The sequence below is a fragment of the Tenrec ecaudatus genome, chromosome 2 (assembly GCF_050624435.1).
Source record: "Tenrec ecaudatus isolate mTenEca1 chromosome 2, mTenEca1.hap1, whole genome shotgun sequence".
In the NCBI taxonomy this organism is placed as follows: Eukaryota; Metazoa; Chordata; class Mammalia; order Afrosoricida; family Tenrecidae; genus Tenrec; species Tenrec ecaudatus.
This window is the reverse complement of record NC_134531.1, coordinates 32,379,181-32,404,015: the sequence shown is the minus strand read 5'-3', so window position 1 is coordinate 32,404,015 and position 24,835 is coordinate 32,379,181. Positions and strand designations below refer to the sequence as shown.

At 43.2% G+C, this 24,835-nt stretch overlaps 1 protein-coding gene across 1 annotated transcript in view; it reads left to right on the top strand.

Annotated features, from left to right (window-relative positions):
• The window catches only part of ADAMTS12 (ADAM metallopeptidase with thrombospondin type 1 motif 12), a 369,301-nt gene that overhangs the window by 267,266 nt on the left and 77,200 nt on the right, over window positions 1–24,835 (top strand). The window contains exons 13-15 of the mRNA XM_075540912.1: window positions 3,762–3,895; window positions 10,193–10,313; window positions 24,306–24,550. Coding sequence (XP_075397027.1) covers window positions 3,762–3,895; window positions 10,193–10,313; window positions 24,306–24,550 — 500 coding nt within the window. The remainder of the gene's footprint in view (window positions 1–3,761; window positions 3,896–10,192; window positions 10,314–24,305; window positions 24,551–24,835) is intronic.

Here is a 24,835-nt window from a genome sequence, read left to right as displayed (position 1 = left end):
CACTGAATTATAAATGGGCTGGAAAACTCTTGAGAGCAGAGGGGGAAATTCACACGGCATCTACTAAAGAATCAGACAAAGCTGCTGGATGAATGTGAGGTGGGAAAACACCCAACTTAATGGTGGGTATGCGACCTGTGTGGTTGACCTGCAGGGCAGAGAATCCCTGATGCCCATAATGACCACTGACAGTGAAGACCATGCAGTGTCATTTCCACTCCCTTCTTCAGATCCCTAATGTTAGACCCAGAGCCCTTTCAGGGCACCATGGAAGGGAAGACGAAGGACAGAGAAAAATAGGACAGGGAAATAGAACTTCAAGTTCCATTCTGTTAATCATTTGAATACCACTGCAACTTCAAACCACAATGATTGTTTCCAAGTAAAGTACTCTTTGTAGATATAGACCCATCTGCCTGTAGTTCATAGGTCTAAGCTGCTGGCCTGGAACCTCTGGGAGACTGAAAACTGTGGGGTGCATAGTTACTGTTGATTCCACGAAAGTTATTTACTAGATACTTCTAAGATCCCAAAGAACACTGCATTGTAGCCAGTGACTTGTGTTTCTAAATCAAATGACGCACTGCTTTGGGCAAATCTGCGGCTCAAACTCTCTTTAAAGAATTGCAGAACACTAAGATGTGCCCACCTCAAGCCAGGGTATGCTTAATTGCCTCATATGCATGTGAAAGTTGAACAATGAGTAAGGAAAACAGAAGCATTGGTGCAGTTGCATTATGGTGCTGTCAGAGAATTTGGAACGTACTATAGACCACTGGAAGAACAAACAGATTTACAAATTTGTCTGGGAAGAAGTACAGCCAGCATGCTCCTGAGATGAGAGGAGGGCGAGACTTCCTCTCACATCTTTGGACAAGTTTTCAGGAGGGACGAGACCAGTCCCTGGAGAAGGACATCGTGCTGGTAAAGTAGCGGGACAGAGACAAAGAAGAAGGCCCTCAATGAGATGGATTGTCTCAGTAAGTGCAACAAGGGGCTCAAGCATAAGAACAGTTGTGAGGCGGTGCAGGACTGGGCAGTGTTGTGTTCTGTTGCCCGTAGGGTCCCCATGAGAAAGAACTGACCGGGTGGCCCCTCACAACAGGCCCAGCCCTTCCCAGCAGGCTCAATACAGCGTATTTATTTAGAAACATGCCAGAATTATTCAGAGGATTAGACCTTCAGGTGTCTAAATATAAAATCCCCAATCCAAATTCTAGACTTCTATCAAAGGCTTATTTATCTGCTGCCTGCTCACATCCTTCTCTGGAACAGTTTCATGAAATGATTTCCCAGCTCAGCACACCTGGATGAGTGCTCTCTGCCCTGTTCCCAGGTGGTTCCTTCTAAACACTTGTCTTTCAGTTGAGACATTGAAGAGCTAATCATGCCACCAGTAGTGGGAATGTACAGCAATGTTCCTTCAATATTCTACTTCTTTTCCTTCGTCACTTTGCCTAAATCCTCTCTTCAACTCATTTTGTCTTGTGCATCACTCCAGCAATTTACCCGCTGCATTTGATATAAAATCAGTTGGTTTTGTTTTGTCTTTTGGGCCCTGAGCAGTTGTATTGATTCCTATGTCAAGTTCATCCAGATTTCCAGTGCTTAGAGCTTTTACTGTTAATTATATTTGTGTGGATTTTCGTCTTTTGTTTTCTCACCGTGAGGATCATTTCAATCTCAAGCAGGCTGTGGTAGCTAGAATTGTAGGGTCGGATTGAGCCTGACCGGGCTTTCCTGGGCACTCCAGTTTTGCCTTTGATGCCTAACCACACAAGAGGGGACCCATAATAATTGCCCTTCTGGTTACATTACCACAAACCAACATCCCCCTCACAATAAATGCCATTCGGAGGAGATACTAAAAGGACAGATCTAAAGAAGACATTCTCAAAATTTCCACTAAAGCAGAGCAAAACAAAAGAAGCATTGAATTTATGTTTATGTTTGTGGGAAATGTTGCCGCAGATATTGGCGATGGTCTCACCACATGGTTCGAAGGACTGGTAACTCAACTGTGCAGGTCAAAGAAGTAGAATTGGTGGATGTTATATTATGGATAATTTTACAGCAATTAAAAATATAGAACATCTAAAAAATTGCTATTTTGTTTTTCTATCATATGTATTTTTTCCTATTAAAATTTTAGTGACTCATGTTTTAAAAGTGGCCGATCTTGACTTCTATTCAGGAATAAAGAACATGGAGTCCCTAAGACATCTTGAAATGTGGATGGACCTGGAGGGCATTATGTTGAGCAAAATTTGTCAATCACAGAAAGAAAGAAAATTTTTGTATGTTCTCACTTTTATGAAATCACATGTACAGACAAAAAGTACCGTTCAAAAATACTAATAGCTAAAAAGAACATGAATATATATGTGTGTTATTTATCTTTCTGAATAGTGTATGTAAATATGGCGGGTATGTATTTTGTTGACTGAATCTTTACAAAAACTCCTGTGGTGGAAACCCACTTCTAGGAATTCAAGTTCACTTCTAAGGGGGTAGAAATGGAGCTTTACAATGGAATCCATGTAGGCTGCCCAGGCTGATGGGACGGACCACTCGGAAGAGGAACCTGGGCTTCAGCTTCGATAAGATCCGCAGATGCAATGTGTACTGTCATCATTAATCATGACGGCTAAGGACTTCTTGGGCTTGAAGAGAAGAGCCTGTTGCCATCAACTTGAATTTGACTCACAGTGACCCTGCAGGACAAAGGAGACCAACCGATCCTTTAGGTTGCTGAGATTGCATATGTTTATGAAGCCCATGGCCAGATCGTGTGCATGCGGAACGGCTGATGGGCTCAAGTACTGACTCCTTGATTCACATAGCCCTGCACCACCAGGTCTGCTTGGAAAAGAATAAGGGGGAAGATTTATTGTCAGCAGGGTGATGGAGGTGAAAGATAGTGAGCTCCGAGAGAAAGGAGCGTCTTTCACCAGGAAGTCTGCTCATGTCGCTGCAAGCACTTGGCAGATGGCGTGCTTCCCTGATATCATGCATCACTGATTGTCTGGGATCATGCATCCCTAGGTTAGCGCCAGATGCCCAGGGCCTTCCTTTTAAAACATATGTAATGCATGCCTCTTTAATAATAATAGAAAAATTCAAAATCATTTTACTAATGATGTTGTCATTGTATTCATTTTAAGTATTTTTTAATAACTTTGAAAATATACAAACAAAACCCTTACCAACCCAGCAGTAGCACTGATTTTTTTTTTTTTTTTTTGGTATACAGCCTGTGCTGGATTCCTTTTCCAAATTATTTGTCATAATAATTATTTGACAAATTATTTGACATAAATTCAATGTCACCTGAACAAAATTTCTTCATTTCCCCAGCTCCTCCATCCCTGGTAACTGCTAACAAATAATTGCTAGCTTTTATATATTCCTTTCAATGTAAGTGTCCTGTTTTCTTTCTTTCATTAATCATTTTATTGGGTCAGTGGCTTATTTGCACAAGCACCATCTGATGTTAGGTTGAAAAGTCTTGTCAGTCCGAGCAAAAGGCCTAGCAATTTAAACTGATCTTCCAAACTTTAGTCATGTCCAACTTTTTTTTATGGAAAAAGGAAAAATCGGGCCAAGTTTCAAGTGTCATGAAAAAGCAGAAATACAGATCACCAGGTTAAATGAAAATTGCGTGTCATAAGCACGGAGAGACCACAAGAAACAGGCACTGTGCTAGAAGCAATCTATCTTACAAGAATTTGCCTCTTGTTTCTCCCTCTCTCTCCTTCCAGCACATCCCTGTGAACTCTACTGCCGACCCATAGATGGCCAGTTTTCCGAGAAAATGGGGGATGCTGTCCTTGACGGTACCCCTTGCTTTGAAGACGGCAGCAGCAGAAACGTCTGTATTAATGGCATATGTAAGGTATTGGGTATGTTTCTTTAATCTACACCTTTATGAAATCCTGGTTTCAGTAATTCAGGGTTCCCGAGTTTTTGTTTCCATGGCATTTCACTAGCTCTAGCTGCTTTTCTATGTGCAGTTCGGGAGACGAGCAGGCAGCACTTCCATAGACTCATCACAGTCAATTTTGAACTGAAGAGCTTTGTCTGCTTGCTGTCATCTTCATTTCTCGACCTTTTTTTTTATGTGCTCTGGGATAGTACAGCCATGGACCAAGGTTGAATTGGAGAGGAATCAAATTAAATGAGAACTTATCAGGACACAGCAACCCGGATTATGTCAGTGGTGTTCAATGATTTATGTCTACTTGCCACCCAGCCAGGACCATTTGCCATTGAATCCATGCGAGTTGGACTGAAGTAGATTTCCAGGCCTTACTTCAAAGGCTCTACTGCGTGGGCTCAAACCTCTAACTTTTGGGTAGCAACTGTGTTAGGTTGGGTTCTCTAGATAAGCAAATCCAGAGACATTTGCCTGTGTTTGTACATAGAAACAGTAATTGCTGACACAGTTATAAAAGTAGGTAGGTCCAGTCTGGTTCGTGTCAGGTTTGTCCTGACTTGTGTAGCTCTGGACGCTGATGATGATGAATCAGGCTGAGGGCTAGGGAAGTGTGTGGGGGTGGGGTGGGGGTGGAGGGGTGTATATGGGGACACACAGGCTGGTGGATGAAGAGGTAAGTGAATCTGAGGTTGGCCAAATGAATCCAAGGTCAGCAGTCTGCTGAGAGCTCCTGGGATCAGCAGGCAATGCAACAGGAGAAGGAGCAACCAGATACAGTACCCAATTCCAGGAAAAGCCAAAGGGCCAAAGAGAATTCAACTCTGCTCAGTCTCTGTCTTATGCAAAAGGCCACGCCTCCAAGGAGGTGTCATCAGGCTGCAACCTGATTGGTATGTTGGGCTTCACCCAGGAGTGTCTAATTGACTTCTACTCCAACAGCACAGCAGTTGAGCATGTGAACAGTTTTCATGACCCTGGGGCTGATCAGTAGAGTAGTTAAATTTGAGGCAAAGCTGAAATGGGTAATACATTTTTATAAAGCAATTTTCTTTACGTATTATGCTCCTGAGATTATCATCATGATCTTTGAATGAAGACAGGTGACATATCAGGTAATTAGAACCAAGGTCTCTTATTTCTGTTTAATTTGTTCAGAGAAGACATACTGACTACTTTCATTACGTGCGCGCGTGCACAGATCTGTTTCGCTAACTAAAGAGCTCTGGTGGTGGTATGGATTAAGTTGGAAAAAAATGATGTCAACTCAAATTTACTAGGTACACTTTATATTTCCATGAGGCAGATATAGTCAGCATTGTTGTGGTTCCATTCATTTGGTAGAGTCCACCCCCAATGGTATCAAAACAATCATATCTCCAAGTCTCTCTCTTTTGCTCATAAGACTGTCAGCCCACTCTAATCCAGGATGATTTAATATATTTTTTAAGTTCTCTATAATACTTCCTGTGTTAGTCCAGGCTAACTAAAGAAATAATTTCATTGATACTTATGTGTGTATAAGAGTGAGCTTTATGTCAAAGAGCAATTGTCTATTGAGAAAACACCCCAGCCCAGTCCAGATCAGGTCCTTAAGCCCAATTTTAGCCCACATATCCAATTATAGCCCATAAATTCCTCTTCAGACTCACACAGCACTTGCAATAATGCCGAGTGAGGGAAGAACATAAGCCAGTGGGTGAAAAGTCTTGTGAATCCAAAGCCAGTGGAAGCATCTCAGCGCTGGTGTGGGTCTCCACGTGGTTCTTCCATCTCCCTGAGTGTCTCAATAGCAGGAAAGTGAAGTAGAGAGAGAGTGAAAAAGAAAGGAAGTCCCCAGAATCCTCCTGAGAAGACCACTCACGCCCATAAGGAGTCATCATCAGGCTCTGACCTGGCTGACAAGCTGGGCTCCACCATGAAATTATGAAACTACCACCTTTCCCTTTTTAAGCTATTTTTATTGTGAATTAGCTGAAAGGTTTATATGTCAGACCATAAACTCTGCACTGAACAGTTGAAACCCCTCATTACCCACCCCCATAAGCTATCCCACTAAACTTGAGTACATTTGCAAAGACTCGATATCGAAATAGAGTCACATTCACAGACTAGAACTTAAGGCTGGAACTTTACTGTCCACCAGTCCCTCACCACCACCACAATAGCCTCCCCACCAACTGATGCAACCCTAAGACGAACAGAACAAACTGCTGCCTGGTCTGGCACCTTTCCCATGAGTAGTTGCAGATGAGAGCATTTTGATAAATAAGGGGTTCATTCATGGGTTGATTTTCAGAATTGGGTTGCCAAGATTTTATTCCTAGTAGATCTTATTCAGGAAGCGCCACTGAAGCTGGTTCCACATCATAACAACACGACAACCTCCACTGATGGATGGTTAATGGCGGCTGTGCGTTAAGTGCCATGGCCAGGAATTGAACCTGGATCTCCCATATGGGTGGCAAAAATTCTCCACTGGTCCGCCACCACTACTGCTCCCCTGCTTTCATAGAGCTTATGTTGTATGCTTCACTCAGCTTTGACTTCCTTGTGTGCAGCTAGCGAAGGATGCAAATCGAATGAAGTCAGCACAGGAGCCCACTTCCTGTGCTGTCTTGGGAGCGTGAGTGGGTGTGTCTCCTCGCCCTTAGTTCTTTAGACAAATATCGCTAGAGAAACAAGACTACGGCCTTATAAAAATGAAAGAAAACACTTTAAAATCCATATGAAATCTTCGCAGAGTAAGTTTCCTGGCTGCTTCCAAACCTGGGAAGGAATGAAAGTCACTAGGAATATGATTTAGAAAGGCCAGCTTACTAGAGCATGCTCCAACTTGAAATAACTATATCACTTATGGAGGTTGGCATTTTCCTCATTATCACTGAAGGCACACTTCTAGACAATTTCTCTCCTCCCACCTTCCAAGTGTGATTAGCATAATTGCATTTTAAGAAATTTCTTAGCATTTTGACTCTTTCTCCAAGTAGGTCATGTAATAAGTCACTGAGCACTAAGGGAAATGAAAGAAATATTTAACCTAAGGAATGGAGTTGATTTCTGTCAGTGAACTTTAATTCTTGCTTTAGCTAGTATGGGCTGCATTGAAAGACTCAAGCTTTCCCCTGCAGTAGATTTGAGGTAGCTTTCATTTTTAAAAATAAAATAAAATGAAGATCTTTGGGGAAAAGAAACACAAACAACAAAAACTACCAACGTGATATTATTCTCAAACTGGGAAGAAAATGAAGGCTAATGGAATATGGTGCCCTTTCCCCTTCCTCTTCAGCCCGGAAATGAGGACATGGGCTAGGCAGAGCAGAAAGGCTGCCCAGAGAAGTTCAGCGGAGGCCACACGTCAGTCACCAGCAGGCAGGAAGTCATGAAAGAGGAAAGCCATCTTTCCGACCTACAACTTGAGCGTCACCGTCCTTTAGTACTCGATGTTACTGAATACCCCCAGTTTCATGACTCCCCTTCTTCAAGCTGGGGAATTTGCAGGGAAAAGAATCCGCCATTTTGGCAGACGGAAGGGAAGAAGTCAGTGGAGAGGGAAAGATGATGATTCAGAAGCATTGGACAAAACACTGAAAACACACTCATGCCAGAGGACAGGAACACAATCAATCCTGGTCCAGAAGAGGAATCGCCAGTGATTCCCCTGTGGCTCAGGATCCAGAAGGACCCAGGGCCCTTGAGGTTTTACAGTGTTCCAAATAGTCTAAATAATGGGTCTGCAGAGCAGAGATGTCATTCTTCCTGAGACCTGAATATTCTTAGCATTGAGTCAGTGGGGTCACCGTGAGTTAGAAATGACTCACTGCTGACGGGTGATTTTTGTAGTGTGGTCATAGCACATATATCATAAGTGGGTGCTTTTAAGGAACAAGATGTGGAAACTCAACATCTGAATCGCTTCTTGTCTGTTTTGATTCTCGCTTGGTTCTTTGGTTTCTAAAGGACCCTCACATGGAAATGTCTTTTACTTGTGTGTGTATAAGACTAAGTCTAATCTGTTATTTTTATTTCTCAAATGCAATTAGAGTAAAAAATAAAAGGTTTCTTGTTCTAAGAGACTGGTAACACCCTTGTGACTATGGCCCTTAGACACCTTTTATACCTAGAAATGAATTCACTCCCAGGGCTCAGCTTCCAGGCAAACAAGAGAGAAGCCTAAAAGGTCAACACTAACACCAGGAGCCCCAGGAAAGTGAGCACCCTTGAGGACAATCACCCATTTGGGGTCAAGTGAGCAGCATTTTCCCAGGAGAAAGACAAGTAGGGATGGGAAAGCAGGAGAACGGGAAACTGTAAGCACTGGAAGGCAAAGGGAAGCGTGCCGATTCACCTGCTTCCATGAGGCAGGCATCAGGAAAACTATGCCCAGGAAGGGGATAGTAGAGGGATTGAAGAACCACAACTTAGGTAGACTAATAAAATTACATGTAATTATATGGAATACATACTACTTTCAATAGCCTCAAAATACATGTGCATGTTGGACATTGAATAAGGAAGGCCAACAAAGAATCACTGCCTTTGGTTGTGGAACTGGGGAAGAAGGCTGAAGTGGCATGGACAGCCAAAACAACAAACACATCAGATCGCTCCTTAGAGGCAAGGGTGGACACACTGTGTCTCGCTTGCTGTAGCCATCAGAGCCTGGAGAAAGACATCCTGCTTGCTAAAGCGGAGGGGTAGCAAAAAAGGGGGAAGCCCCCGACACGATGGATGGAAACGTGGCTGCCCCGATGGGCTCAGACATCTGGACCAGGGTCAGGATGGTGAAGACCTGGGCCGGGTTTCCTTCTGTGGCTCACAGGGTCACTGTGAGTCAGAACTGACTCGGCAGCACCCCACCACAGCGAAGAACTAGAGCCTTGGAGCTTAAGCATCTGAAAGGAACATTCTGTTCCACCACTCTGATTCAAAGATACTTTTAAAAGTTAAAATTCAGTCTTAAAGGCTTGAAGACAAGCTGTCGTCTAGCTGAGAAGCAACAAAACTTACGTGGAAAAAGCACACCAAACTGATCATGAGGTGTCGATCAGATCTAGTATCAAGCATCAAAGACCCAGAACAGAATATCATATCAATGTGAATGAGTGGGAGGGCAGAGTGGAGCCCCAAAGCCCACCTGTAGACAATTGGACATGCCCTTGCAGAAGGGTCACAAGGAAGGGATGAACCAGTCAGGGTGCAGGATAGGACTGACCAAACACACAGCTGTCTTCTAGTTCTTTAGTGCTTCCTTCCCCTTGCCCCCACTGTCATGACCCCAAATCTATCTTACAAATTCAGCTAAACCAGAGCATGTACATGGGTACATATAAGAGCTGGAAACACAGGAAATCCAGGACAGATAAACCCCTCAGGATCAATAATGAGAGTAGCGATACCAGAAGGAGAAGGGGAAGGTGGGGGGAGAAAGGGGAACTGATGACAAGGATCTACATATAACCCTCACTCTGGGGGATAGACAACCAAAAAGTGGGTGAAGGGAGACATCGGACAGTGTAAGACATGAGAAAATAATAATAATTTGTAAATTATTAAGGGTTCGTGAGGGAGAAAGGGGGAAATGGGGAGCTGATACCAGGGGCTCAAATAGAAAGAAAATGTTTTGAGAATGATGATGGCAACAAATATACAATTGTGCTTGACACAATGGAATTATGTATGTATTATTATAATAGTTGTATATGCCCCCAATAAAATGATTTTAAAAAATAAAAAAAGTTCAAATTTCAGAACTGAGTTAAAATTGGAGGACTTCAGAGAAATTGGGAACTACATTCAGTGTGCAATTCTCTCTAAATTTTTTTTTAATTTCTTTAACCATTGGTGGACACCTTGGTTATTTCTCAGTCTCCTGCTAGGAAAACAATGCAACTGCAGGGACAAGCTTGCTTTCCCCGGTGGCTGTCAGGGAGTGTCTTACTGAGACCTGTCTTCTCCCCAAACATGAGGACCTTGAGTGAGGAGGCCTGGTGGTTAAGCACTCAGCTGCTAAGCCAAGCGTTGGCATTTTGAACCAACCGGCTGGCTGCTTTGCAGGAGAAAGGTGTGGTGGTGTGCTTCTGCAAAGATTCACACAGCCTTGGCAGCCCTCGGGGCCAGTTCCACTTCTCCTGTGAGTGGTATTCAAGTCACTAGCAATGGGTTTCGCATTGGGCGTTTTCAAGATGGCGCGCGCACGCCTGAGGCAGGTGTGGCACCTCCTGCCTGTCACTCACCCTCACCCTCTCTTCCCCGCAGATGGTTGGCTGTGACTACGAGATTGACTCCAATGCCACAGAAGACCGCTGCGGTGTGTGCCTTGGCGATGGCTCTGCCTGCCAGACTGTGAGGAAGTTATTTAAACAGAAGGAAGGCTCTGGTAATACCCACGTGAACATTCTGAGTGGTAGGAGATGGAGGACAGAGGGCAAGATGAATGAAGGAGGACTTTCTCCGTTTATTCAAGTGATTTCATTCCAAGAGGGATATGAGTGAGGCATTGGGTGACTAACTGCTCTGTCAGCAGTTCAAACCCATCAGCCACTGCGCAGGAGGAAAAGAAAGCTGTTTGATCCCCAAAGAAACCCCATGTGGGGAGAGAGGTCAAAAGCTGGTAGATAAGGATGCCAACACAAGGGAGGGTAGAGAAATGAGAATGAGTTTAGAGGAAGCACTGGGTGTGCTCCTGGGCCTAGAGAGGCAAGGCAAGGTTGTTCAATGCACTCTTACCTCCGAACTCATCATGTACAGGCTCTTCTAGGACTCTTGATGTAACTCTGCCACCCGCCATCTCCCTCCTTAGCCACATCCTACTGCTTCTTCCCTATATCCACCATTGAGGACATTCTTCTGCGAGCAGCTGAAGGGAGTGAATACTTAGCTCAGCCATGACTCCAGGGCAGATTTGCCTTGAGTTAAAATAATCCGTCGGGTCTCTTAGCATCACCCCTGATTTATAGTTGGTAGAATATTGTGAGAAAGACTAGGTTAGGCTTGGACATGATGAATACAACTCAGAGTATCTTAGGTTAGGCTCTGCCAGTTGACTTGCAAGAGGATCCCGGGAAGCACCAGTCGGACCTAGGAGAGTGGAAGGGGAAGGAAGGCAGCCAAGAAGGGTATGTCATCATGTCCCTTGTGGTCAGAACTTGCGCACCTGAGCTCTCGCACCCTGTTGATGGTATCAGCGCCCATCAAGCGTTGGCTGAGTCTACTCTAGTGGACAGGGGTGGTTTCTTCTCTGTCACTGTGGACTCCAAAGAGAAGCAGACCGTGGGGGTTGGGGCCCAGTGTGTGCTACAGTGGGAACAGGGACAATCTATAGTCATGGATGCTTTCAGATATGGCGAGACCCCTGTTTATCAAACAGGATAAAGTTAATGAGCATGAGCTTGAGGAAGTATACTCTTCAGTTGATGAAAACAGACTGTTGTTCCCAAGTAGACATAATAGTGGATAATCTAAATTTGATTAAATCCCAACCCTGCTCTCTCAGCTTTGATTACTGAATTAAGAAGGTTAAATTACGATATGCAATGCTTTTTCTGCCCTTCAGAATTCTCATCAGAGGCTTGTATTTACTATTCTTAACTGACAGCTCTATTTTGCATGAGACATATCCATTGAATTAAGGATGTGCAAGACAACCCACTGTGTTTTAAGGTTAAGATTAAGTATTTAATTTTTTTGGTCTTTTCAACGACGAGTGTTTTGCAAAAACATTCCATTATTTATGCTCATTTGTGGTCTTATTTTCTTGAACTACAAAATGTCATATTTAAAAATCATGGTCCCATTTTATTTTTTTGTCTGTGTATGGGGTCCCTATGTCTGGCTTCTGATATACCAGGTCCTCAATATTGGGACTACCCTTACAGAATCTGTCCGTCTGTCCCTTTAAACTTTGTAGTAAACAGTGGGCATAGTGCCCACGGGAATGAATGACAGAGGCAGAGCTATTTGTATAGAAACATGTCCATCATTGGCACGCTGTCTTTATTTTGCTTTGTTGGAGCTTATATGCTTATATTTTATTCAGTCCCTGGACGATTGTAAGTGGAAGGCAAGCTGAGCTTTCGTACTTTGTATCCATCTCCTCCCCTAGCCTCAAACCACCATCCTTTGCATAGCAGACTATGTAGACAAGCATAGCATTCAAATAAATAGTTGTAGAAATTTCAGTGGAAAAATATTTTTCCTTATGTTGTTTTCATGTTCTTTTTTATAACTGAAAAAAAAAGTCATTTCAATCTATTCCATTCCGTTTCATAGAGACCTTACCTAGGAATCCTTGGCTGGAAATCTTTCTGGGAGGAGCTGATGGGTTTGAACCACTGACCTTGTGTCTAGCAGTTCAACTCTTACCCATCAGCACCACCAGGGCTCACTATTTGGTGGTTATGCTGAGGGCTTCCTCTCTGAGTATTCTCCTTGTTTTACACTATAGACAAGAAAGGGGTTGTGGGAGATCTGTTGTTAATTAGAAGTATAAAAGCAGATATGGTAAGAATAATATAAAATAATAAGTTTATGAGTTTACGGGATGGATTATAAATAAGAATTGCTGCTATTTGTCCTATATGAGCGATACATGAGGAGGCTAGGATTTTTTGTAATTGAATTTGATTTAGGACCCCCCACATGCCCAATTAAGATAGACAAGATCACTAAAATTGTAATAATATCATGATTAATTGAGGGGTAAATTTGATATTTAATTGAGAGAGGCACTAATTTTTATCAAGTTGATAGAATTAAATGATATGAAATGAGTCCCTTGTGAGACTGCTGGTACTCAGAAATGGAAATGAGCTATTCCTAATTTTATTATTAAGGCAATTAATTTTAGAACTGAAGCTAAGGATAAATATTTCTATGATAGATCATTGGCAAGAGTATACGAAATTAAGTACTGCTATTAGAAGTAACCTAGAGGCAGTATCTAGAGCTGGAAAATATTTAATAGCTGCTTCAATTGATCATGGACTATGATGTTTGATAAGAGAAATAATAGCAAATATGTTTACTTCAAGGGTTATTCATGCCAGCAGTCTGTGGGAGCTAAGTACAGTGATAATGGTTTCTAAAAATAGGGTTATTGGGATGATAAAGAAGAGTAGGGGGATTATTAGTACAAGAAGGAATAAAATTAACATTTGGGGTGTATGGAGTATCTTTTATTTAGCAGTTACTAAATAAAACTATTTAGTAGCTGCTTCAGTTATCCTGGGTTGTGATGTTTAATAATAAGGAGAATAATGTTTATTTCAAGGCTTTGAAAGGACAGTAATAACAGTTCCTAAAATAGGGCGGTAGGATGATGAAGATTAGGGGGTAATGAATACAGGAGGGAATAAAACCATCATTTTGGGGTATGGGGTTTATTCAGCTGACCTTACTATGGAATACGGGAGCACACAGATTTTTGAATTCGTTGGTTTAGGTTCAAAACCTAAAATTCTAGAAAAAAAGGGTTTAGACCTCTATTATTTATCCTATAAAAGTAACTTTTACCAGACACATTTCTATGGCTTTTTGGGGGGTGAGGGGGGGTGTTTACAAACGAATATCATTGGAATTGAGACATGCCAAATGCATATAGGTATCAGTATGAGGGGTAAATGCTTTTATCATAGAAGATATATTCATTGATTATAACGAAACCCAGAGTATGATGCTGGTACTCATGAGAAGCAAATGGCTAAAAGTGTGGTTTTAATGATAAAACTTAAGGAATATAGATCTCTGGAATTCAAATATCATCAGATGTTCCTCAGAAGAAAATCACAGTGAAAGCATTTATTATGGTCAGACGAGCATATTCAGCTAGAAAATATAAGGCAAATGGGCCAACAGCATATGCTACGTTAAAACCTGAAATGAATTCAAATTCACCTTCACTTAAGTCAAAAGACGCTTGGTCAATATCTGCCACGGTCCAGATAAATGCTATTATAGCTAAAGGTCACGAAGGAGGGAGGAGTCGTCCAAGTTCCTGGGCCACTGTGAATGTGGATAGTGTTTAATATTGTACCTGAAGGGAGGCTCATAGTAAGACACTGATAAGAATGTGTTTGGGCTACTGCCTGGAGGGCTTCCAGAAGGGCATGTTTTGAATCGGATGCCCAGCCTGACCATGGAATAGAATCTACAGTTAAACTGGAGATGGCTAAAATGAAAAGTAATCCTCAGGATTTAATTCTGCTTCTTTTCTCGTGCATTCCCTAAAACATTTTCTCCGCGCCACCAACAGAGCTGTGGTTTCTATAGCAGGAGACAGTGATGGGTTCGGGGCTTCATGTGCTCCTGTCTCAGGGTATCTCCTTTGTGCCCAAGGATCTCTGACTTGCGAAGGGTTCCGATGCATCTTTCCCGAAGCAGGTTTTCCCACCAGTTACAGGGGGAGTTGTGGCTGTTCGGAGATCGATTTGTTATCCTGGTGTTCAGGTCTCAGCCCTCCAGAGCCTGTGGTCTCTGGTCATCACCCTGGACCATGAAAGACCACCTAGCTTCTCTTCTCAGGAAGAAGTGAGCAACCACCAGGCAACGATGCACCATGAGGACCTGGAGCAGCAGCTGCGGGGTAGTGTGGCGATCAAGTAGCGACTGGGACTAGAGAACAATAAGAGCCACCCAGAAGAATTTTAAAAGCCTTCAGCTCTCACATGCCACACAGAACGATGGCTCCTTGTTAGCTTCTTCTTCTTTCCCCTCCCTCTATTACTTTGGCACGGGCTTTCTTTAAAGAGTGGCTCAAGACTAATGCAAACCGCACGTGTGAATGAAAAGGAATACAGTGAAGATGCCCATGGAGGTCAGACCTACCTCCCGTCTCTTCTCAGGCTGCTACCAGCCTTGTGCTGTGGAGGCACACAGTAATAGTCAAACGTGTGTGTGCGCCTCAGACAGAGATAGGAGGGTGTGGAATTTAGACTTGGAGATGCAGATATTACGACTTTAAGGAAAGTCACTCCGCTGAGCCTCAGTTTTTAAGCATCTTCAGACTCCGGGATTTTCAGTCTTTCACCTCTTCCTATCCTCAGGGACGATCATATGTGTGTTGGTGAGTATGTCAGTGTTGAAGTTTGGCAGGTTCTGGAAGAAGGTGTCTGCGTCTAGCACCTCCTTGGGTTAGCCTACCAAACAAAACATCGAACTCACTGCCATTGAGTTGATGCCCACTTTCCGACTTCGAGAGAAGAGACCCTACAAGACAGGAGGACCACCCTGTGAGTGTCCCAGACTGCAACGGCTTTACAGGAGTGGAAAGGCCCACCTTTCTCCCGAGTGGCTGCTCCTGTTGTTCATGGTTGTCCACCAGATGGCATCATCACGCCCATCCATCAGTACCATGCTTCCAGAAGCTAAAGTTCATGTTGTGGGTTCTCCATCATGCCTTCTCTTTCTTCCCTTAGAGAAAGTGAAAAGAATTGAGATCTTGAAGTGACTAGAAGTATCTCCAATTAAAACTTGGGCCAAGAACACAGGGTGCCAAGTACAGAGAGAAAAAAGAGTTTGATGCATTCACTCATTCTATCACTTGAGAAACGTTTATGGAGCAGCAATCAACTGATACAAAGGATGACATAATGAATGTGACTGTGTATCATCACACAGGGGCCCTTCGTTTATTGCCTCTCTGCCGCTAACCACCTCAGTGTTCTTTACCATTCTGAGACGTGGCTGTAGGGCAGAAATGAGATGAGACCCTGCATTATGCTCTGCTTTTCCAAAATGGCCTTGGCCTTGGTAATTGGTACCTATAGGTTTGATCTAGAGCCCAACGTGTTGTAACTCCTTTTCTTTGCCCTAACACACTGACCATCTCTTACTCAATTTCTTCACCCATGATTTGTCTCTACTTCCGAGACTTCTGGATTCTATATTGCTCACCTACCCTAGGCTTTACGTTTTCAATTAGGCTGTTCCCAATCATTTTTGAATCTTAGACATGAGCTACTGATCTGGTAAAGCTACCACAATAGAAAACTCCTTTGGCCTTAATTTGCTTCTGTAGAATGGGTCGATATCTGTTCATGAAGTTTGATTATGCCATTATCCCTCTCTGAAAGCCACACATTTCAGAGCAAGAAGAGGGCTCAAAAACGCATAGTTTCTCTTCACTTAATTGACTGCCATGGTCAGAAATAGCTTATAAGATGGGGGACGTAATAAATTCACAGCCAGGAGCACCGCGGGGATGCGTGGTTAGCAGTGTGAGATAAGAAAAGTTTCCTTGCTACGGAGATTTCTTTCCAAAGGGTGCTGCAGTACTTCTTCCCCTCACGTAGCCACTGTCAGCAGATCAGATGACGTCTGTCATTTAAGAAAGATCACAACGCTCATGGGTTAGTAGGAGAAGCAGGCATCCAGCACATCACAGGGAAGTCAGGGAAGCAAGCCTCCATGGAAGTCAACAGAGAAGCTGAGAGCAAGCATGCTAGTAGAAAACTAACCGAGGCCATGGAAATGAGGGATGGTCAAATCACTGATGGGTGTCTGTGGTGAACATGGGAGGGAACAAAAGAGAGGTGTAGAATAAGAATCCATTCGATTAGCCCTCCTTAGTTCATTTGTGAAGAACAATGGCAAGCTTATCAGATGTAATTGACATAGCTTTATGGACGTGGTAAATCATAGTCCTTATTCCGCAGCATGTGTGAAATCTGTCTTCTTTTTAAAAATCATTTTATTGGGAGCTCGTACAACTCTTATCACAATCCATACAGACATCCGTGTGTCAAGCACATTTGTACATTTGTTGCTATCATCATTTTCAAAATATGTTCTTTCTACTTGTGCCCTTGGTAGCAGCTTATCATTTTTACTCCTCCCTCCTCCACCCTCCCTCCATCATGAACCCTTTATAATTGATAAAGTTTTATTATTTTTTCATGTCTTATACTGACCGATGTTTCCCATCACCCACTTTTCTGTTGTCCATCCCCCTGGGAGGAGGTTATATGTGGATCATTGTGATCGGTTCCCCCTTTCTCTCCCCACTTTCCCCTTACCCTCCTGGTATCACTACTCTCATTATTGGTCCTGAGGGGTTTATCTATCCTGGATTACCTGTGTTTTCAACTCTATCTGGACATGTACTTACTCTGTTCAAGCTGGATTTGTAATAGAATTGCGATCAGGATAGTGGGTGGGGAGCATTAAAGAACTAGAGGAAAGTTGTATGTTTCACTGGTGCTGTACTGCACCCTGACTGACTCATCTACTCCCTGTTACCCTTCTGTAAGGGGATGTCCAATTATCTAGAGATGTGCTTTGGGTCTCTACTCCATGGTCTCCTTCATTCACAATGATATGATATTTTTGTTCTGGGTCTTTGATGCCTCATGCCTGATCCTATCAATACCTCGTGATCACACAGGCTGATGTGCTTTTTCCATGTGGGCTTTGTTGCTTCCCAGGTAGATGGCCACTTGTTTATCTTCAAGCCTTTAAGACCCCAGGTGCTATATCTTTTGAAACCCGGCCACCATCAGGTTTCTTCACCACATTTGCTTATGCATGCATTTTATTTTCGGCGATCATGTGGGGAAGGTGAGCATCTTGGAATGCCAGGTTATTAGAGCAAAATGCTCTTGCGTTGAGGCAGTACTTGAGTAGAGGCACAATGTCCATCTGCTACCTTAATACTAAACCTGTAAATGTATGTACATAGATCTGTTTCCCCATCCTCACATATAAATACATTTATACATTTACATGCCTGTATTTAGATGTCTATAAATACCCTTTGCCTCCTAGTTCTTTCCTCTTTCCTTTTACTTTTCTCTTGTCCCACTTTCATGTTCAGCCTTCCTTTGGGTTTCAGTAATTCCTCTCAGTTACATTGGTCTTGATCAAACCCTACCAGGCCTCCTACACCCTCCTCGCCATCGATTTTCAATCATTTGTTGTTTCCTTGTCCCTGGGTTTGTTCACCCCACTTCCTTTTCCTCCTTCCCACTCTCCTGTGTCCGCCCAGAACCATTGGTCCCATTGTTTTCTCCCCAGGATTGTGTATCCCACCTATCTTATCTAGATAGGCATTCTGAGACAATAATAAGCAATAAAACAGGACAGAGCCAAAAAAAAGCAACAAAAGAAAACAAAAAACAACAAGATAAAGCCTATAAATAGTTCAAGGTCTGTTTGTTGACCTTTAGGAGTGTTTTCTGGATGAGTCTGATGAGGTCCCAAGCCCCGGGCCCACATTCTATTTTTGGTATTCCCTAGAGACTTCATTGCTCTGCTCCCCTTGCTGTTCTCTTGCACACCTTTAGTGTTTCACCTCAGTGGTGGGGCCAGCCCTATGGTCCTCGCTGTGCATTGGCTGCTCTGAGCAGGAATATTGTCCTTGGGGCCTGGAGAGCCAGGATGTGCTCCACTCTCCCTCCCTTCCCCTTCGTTTGCTCCTATATGCTCTGATCAGACATGACCCTCTGCCTGAGCTGTAGCTTCAGTGCTGTCCTCTGAAGTGAATTCATCTGGGGTTAAGGAAGACTCCCCCTATAGTTGGGGAATTGGAATTGGGACCGGCTCCTCAGACCTCTCTACTGGTTCCCTGCTTCATGCTGGTATGTTGCATTCATGTCTTGGAGCACCGGGTTGAAGCCTGGTCCCTCTCTCCCTGTGTAGATATAAGCAACACCTTCCCCTTGGGTGGTTTAGTGCCCTGTTTCCCCACTACCCTTGTTTGTTTGTTGTTGTTGTTGTTTCTCTTATGGCTAACGATCGGGAACATTTCTCATATGTTTATTGGCCAGAAATTTGTCTTAATAAATTATATTATCTCAATTAACTTCTAAATGAAAAAGAAACCAGGTATTCCTACAGATCTATATCTGGACTTGGTTGGCTTTACCTAACCATTATAATTAGGGTTCTTGTGATTAGACAGTGAGATGAATCAGCACCAAGATGAGGGTACCAAAAAATCAAAGCACTGTCTGCTTCGGATTTTTCCAAAGCAGTGAATTCTGTCTCCTGGGCTTCAAGGTCAGAGTGAATTATGGTATGTGCTACTATTTATGCTTGGCCTGCTTTGCTAAGGTAATGTAGCCACATCTCAACGTAAATGGTAACTTTGAGTTTTGGAGTGGGTGGGGAAGTGTTGGCTAGTACCTGTAAGAATCAGGTCCAGAGGACCTGATGCAAGGGGCTTAAGTGGAGAGCAAATGCCTTGAGAATGATTGGGACAGGGAATGTATGGATGTGCTTTATACAATTGATGTATGTATATGTATGGATTGTGGTAAGAGTTGTATGAGTCCCTAATAAAATGTAAAAAAAGAAAAAAGAAAAAAATGATTAGGGCAACGACTGTACAGATGTGCTTTATACAATTGTTGTATGTATATGTATGAACTGTGATAAGAATTGTATGAGCCCCAATAAATTGTTAAAAAATGTATACATTATACATAAACATTAAATAAACTACCATCATGGTAAACTGAAAAAAAAGAATCAGGTCCAGGAAACCCTAGGCTAGCATGATGAGATCACTGTCTTACAAAGACGGCTTGGTCCACTATACATACAGAGCGGGTCAGGTGCACTGTTGTCATCAACATTACACCTTTGCCTTTTAAAACTTTAAAGATGTCCTCTTCAGTAAAGTTTTCAAAGGCAAGATGGGGTTTAATTTCTTGATTGCTGCTTCCATGGCATTGGGTGTCAATCCAAGTGGAATGAAGTTCTTGATCACTCCGTTTTTGTTGCCCTTTAGCTAGTGCTGCCTGTTGGTCCAGTTGTGAAGACTTGGTTTTCTTTATGCTCAGTGTTATCCATTTTAAAGCCAGTTGGCTTTGACCTTCATCTGTAAGTGTCTCCCGCCCTCTTCACTTTCGGAAAACAAGATTGTGCCATCTGCATCTCACAGGCTGTCTGAGTCTTCCTCCACTCCTGATGCTACTCCCTTCCTTTCATTTCTTTGAGTTTCTTGAATATTTGTTCAGCATAGAGATTGACCGAGTAAAGTGAAGGGACACAGATTTGCCGCAGGCCTTTTTAGCCACTCAGTGTTCTGTTGTTCTGCTTGAACCGCTGCCTTTGATTCACGTTCAGACTCCACACAATGTACCTTACCAACCTCTTCTGCAATGACTGAGGCTAAAACCCTAATTCTACACACAGCTTGGCTCAAAAGATCTACTTTGTTTTTTATTCCATTCTTCCTCAATCCATCTTTGTGGAACTAGAAAACAGCGATGTTAGCTGAGTCGCATGCTGCTCTCGAACCAGGAACCAGGAAAGGGATTAGACGTTGAGATCTTGGCTTTAATTGAGAATCACCAACTTGTCAAAAACTCACAGCATAAATTCGAAAAATTGACCAGATGGTAGCTGTAGATAAATTTCTCTGGGATTCATAGCAAAACCCCTTTATGAGCAAAATTTTATTAGACAGGACCAAGACCAAAAGGCTGGGTCAGCCATAGGGTAAAGTCCTTTTTACTGAACTACAAAAAAAAAAAAAAAAAATAGTTGGAAAATATTTGCCTCACCACTAAGAATCATTGTATCTCTTAGTGGAATAATTTCAGAAGTCTTATGCCCAGTATTATTCCTTTCCTGAAAACCCAGGATTCTTTCAGCCCAAGGTACTCAAAGACTCAGTAATGGGTGGTTCCCTTGGTGGTGTCCCTAGACCTCAAACCTCCTCAGTTGAGGTCAAAAATTTCTCCCCCTTCCCTGGACTGGAGGGCGTATGGGGGTTCATAGGTACTCTGATGACTTTTGGGTAAGATGCAAGCAGTGAGTTTTGCTGACTGAATATGCCCAGTATTTTTGGAACTACTCTTAGTAATCCTGAAAACAGTCCCTTAACATAGAAGAAATGTCTCAATTATCTGCCCCCCCCAAACCGTTTCATATGATTCTCATGTCTATAAAGAAGATCACCAGGATAAGACGACTCAAGGTGATTTTTAAAATGTCCTTATTCTGCTAGTCACAATTAAAATAGATTGGAGGGTAACAACCCGAGATTATAGATTGCCTCTTCTTCACCTATGTAGTGATATGGTATAAATCACTTTATCTCTCAGGGCCAAGGAGCCCCATTCGCCGAGAACTGGTTAGATAAATGCGTTGATGGCATCTTTGCATCTGTTGAAATGCTTGAAACATATAAAAGGGTGTGTCGGGTGTATTTCATTTAAATACAAGCATTAGCATAATTCGAGTACTATGACCCCACTTGTATAAAAAATGCCTCTCTGTGTGCTTACCCAGGCAGAGAAAGACAATTTGGGAGAAAATAAAATAAACTATTAATTACAATTCTTTAGGGGGACATAGGACTTGTAGTTGAGAGAGATGAAAGCTTTGAGTTTTCGTTGTATTCCTCTTCTCGGTTGTCCGCTTCTTTTTGTTATGTGCAAAGAAGGCTGAAGAATGCCTTATCACGGTCCCTTCCAACTCTGAATCGCGAAACTTTTCTATTTGGCATCTTATAGGATACTCTTTGACAAGCAGACGGCTTGCCCTGCTGATGGCCAAATCTACCTCAGTTTACATCTATTGTTTGCAAATTGATCAGAATGTTACTATTTTAAAGCTGATGCTTTTTCAACGTGGCATCATCTGGTCATGATAAATAATTCCAATTTTGGATAATCTCTCTTAAGTGAAAGGGGGAGAAAAGCAAGCTTTTTTTCCCCTGGCAGAGGATAAAATAGCGGCCAGAATGTTTAATGTCAGTCGATTTTTGTGCTTGAGTTCTATTATCAAATGATAGTGCCCTAAATCAGAACATAGATACGTGTAGCCACACTCCTAGGGCATTTTAAAAAATTGCATTAGCCTCACTTGCATGTGATAACTACATTCCGCATGGTAGTTAAACATGAGTAATTTTAATCAGCCATCTCAGGCAAGTGTGTGAGGGCCAAATGGAATGTAATCAAGTACTATAAGACTCACATCTCTGTTTCTTCTTGGGAAGGAGTTCGCAATTTGAAAAATGACTCCGCGGTTTCCTCCTTGCCACCAAACGGAGCAGACCTTTGGGGCTTTAAGCACTCTTCTTGCTGGACAGCCTGGGTGGGTATCAGCTCCCAGGTCCCATGCTACCCTTGTGTCAGAGGAATAGAGGCAGTCAGGGCACGTAGAGGTGACAGAGATGATGTCTCTGCTTTCCACAGGAATGATCCTGTAAAACCACTAGTTTTTATTAATAAGGTTTAAAATGTTTGTGGGAAAAGTCCATTATCTTTTCGTTCCATTTGTCCACGAACTTTTTGAAGTGCCCTCATCTGTCCAGTGGAAGACAGCCAGAATGATCAGGCTCCCAGAGCTACGTTTTGAACGAATCGCTAAAGGTGGAAAAGAGCAAAGTCATGGCTGCGATCTCTGGGAAGGTCCTCAGGCGCTGCCTCGTGCCGCCCATCCTGGTGCGAATGGGATGGAAAGCGGTGTGGAGGAGTTGGCGAAAAGCACGGACCCTGTAGTCGCCATGCCGAGTCTCGAACTCAAGTCTTCTGATGTTCACGGCTCCCTTCTCCCTTGACAGTGCCATCCCCACAGTTCCATATGCTTTCCATTTGACCGTGCTTGTGCGGTGACGGGTGCTGATGAGCACGATATGATAAATGTATGCAGTGCTTTCATTTTGGTCAGTGGTCACTGAGCTGATTCCAACTCATGACCAGCCCACGTGCGCAGAGCAGGACCGCTCCTCCGGATGTTCTAGGCTGCGCCTTTGCAGACGCAGATCACCAGACCTATCTTCTGAGGTACCTCTGCGCGGGTTCAAATCCCAACCCACTAGTAGTTGAACACTTAACCCCATGTTGCTCCCCAGGGACTCCATCATTCTCCCAGGATGTATGTCGTTCGAGGCACCTTCTAAGCAGGTGTAACAATGTGGGTAGAATGGAGCATGGCCTTGGATGCATGTCCACATATGTTTTTCAGAATACTAGATTATAACACATGAAAACTACATTAGGATATTTTAGCAGAACAGGAAAAAACGGCAAACACTTTCTACGGAACGGTCTGAAGGCTGCACTCAGAACTGAGTTCGCTATCACAGACTGCAAAGTTACCACAGGGCACGCCATCTGATTTTCCCTCCACGATTGCCTTCGTGAATGGAACTTCGAACTAAACTACTCAAACGCATCTGTCTTTAATCTGCACACGATGGTGATGAAGAAAAGGGTTTGTCCAACATGACGTTTGACACACTTATATGACAGTAGCCACCAACGCAGCAGCAGGAATGGCGGCAGGAAGCTAAGAGCTACGCAGTTTTGAAATACTAACGTAGCATAACATGTTCACCCATGAAGTGGGCCCTGAAGTTGCTTCCGTTGTAAAATTTCACTGGCTTTCATTCACTTCTCACATGCTGTATACATACTGAGTTACATTGGTTTGGGAGAAAACTGAAAAAGTAAAACCCACTTCTGTCTAGTCACTCTCACCTCTGTGGCCCTGTGGGGCGGAGGCCAACAGCTCCCCAGGGTTTCTGATGCTACAAATCTATTTTTTTCTTCTTTTAAAAAAAGCATTTTATTGGGAGCTTATACAACTCTTATAATCCATCCATCCATCCATTGTGTCAAGCACATTTGTACCTTTGTTTCCATCATCATTGTCAAAACATTTGCTTTCTGCTTGAGTGCTTGATATCAGCTCCTCATTTTCCCCCTCCCTCCTTGCTCCCCCCTCCCTCATGAACCCTTAATAATTTATAAATTATTATTATTTTGTCATATCTTACAGTGTCCAACGTCTCCCTTCACCCACTTTTCTGTTGTTCATCCCCAGGGAGGAGGTTATATGTAGATCCTTGTAATCAGTTCCCCTTTTCACCCCACCCTCCCTGTACCCTCCCGGTGTTGCCACTCTCAGCACTGGTCCTGAAGGGGTCATCTGTGCTGGATTCCCTGTGTTTCCAGTTCCTATCTGTACCAGTGTACATCCTTTGGTCTAGCCAGATTTGTAAGGTAGAATTGGGATAATAATGGGGGGGGGGGCGGTGAGGAAGCATTTAGGAACTAGAGGAAAATTGTATGTTCCATCGTTGCTATAGAGGCTGCAAATCTTTGTGAAAATAGACGACTTCATCTTTCTCCCGTGGAGTGGCTGGTGGGTTTGAACTCCCAACCTTTCAGTCAACAGTGTAACACTTAACCCTCTGCACCACTATGGCTCATTCACTGCTAAGAATTCCACCTGTGACTCATCTTTTCAAAATTCTCCATGATTAGTATTGCTGCCAGTTCTGGTGGCCAGACAGGAGAAAGTCTCCGTTCAAACGATGGGGCTAATGGAAGAGGCTGACTGGTGGGTCAGAAACAGATTGGGGTCTGTTGGGAAGCTCTCATGCCTTTTTCACAAACATGTCTTCTCTTCTCAGGTTATGTTGACATTGGGCTCATTCCGAAAGGAGCAAGGGACATACGGGTAATGGAAGTTAAGGAAGCTGGAAACTTCCTGGCCATCAGGAGTGAAGACCCCCAAAAATATTACCTAAATGGAGGATTTATTATCCAGTGGAATGGGAACTACAAGGTGGCAGGGACCGTCTTTCAGTATGACAGGAAAGGAGACCTGGAGAAGCTGATGGCCTCTGGTCCCACCAATGAATCAGTGTGGATCCAGGTAACAGAGAAAGCAAAGAAACCGCTAGTGTATGAATGCTTTAGGATCTCCTCCGCTTTATTTTCCAAGGTATTTGCTGGAGGACTTGGAGCAAGAAGTCTTAAAGCGAGTTTTGTAGGGTATCAGAATGTAGAGAGATCATAGAGGATAGGTAGAAATGCCCCTGTGAGTTTCTGAGACTGTAACTGGTTACAGGAGTAGAAATCCCCATGTCTTTCTCCTGTGGAGTGTCTGGTGGTTTTGAACTATGCACCTTGCGGATCACAACCCAACATGTAAACATTA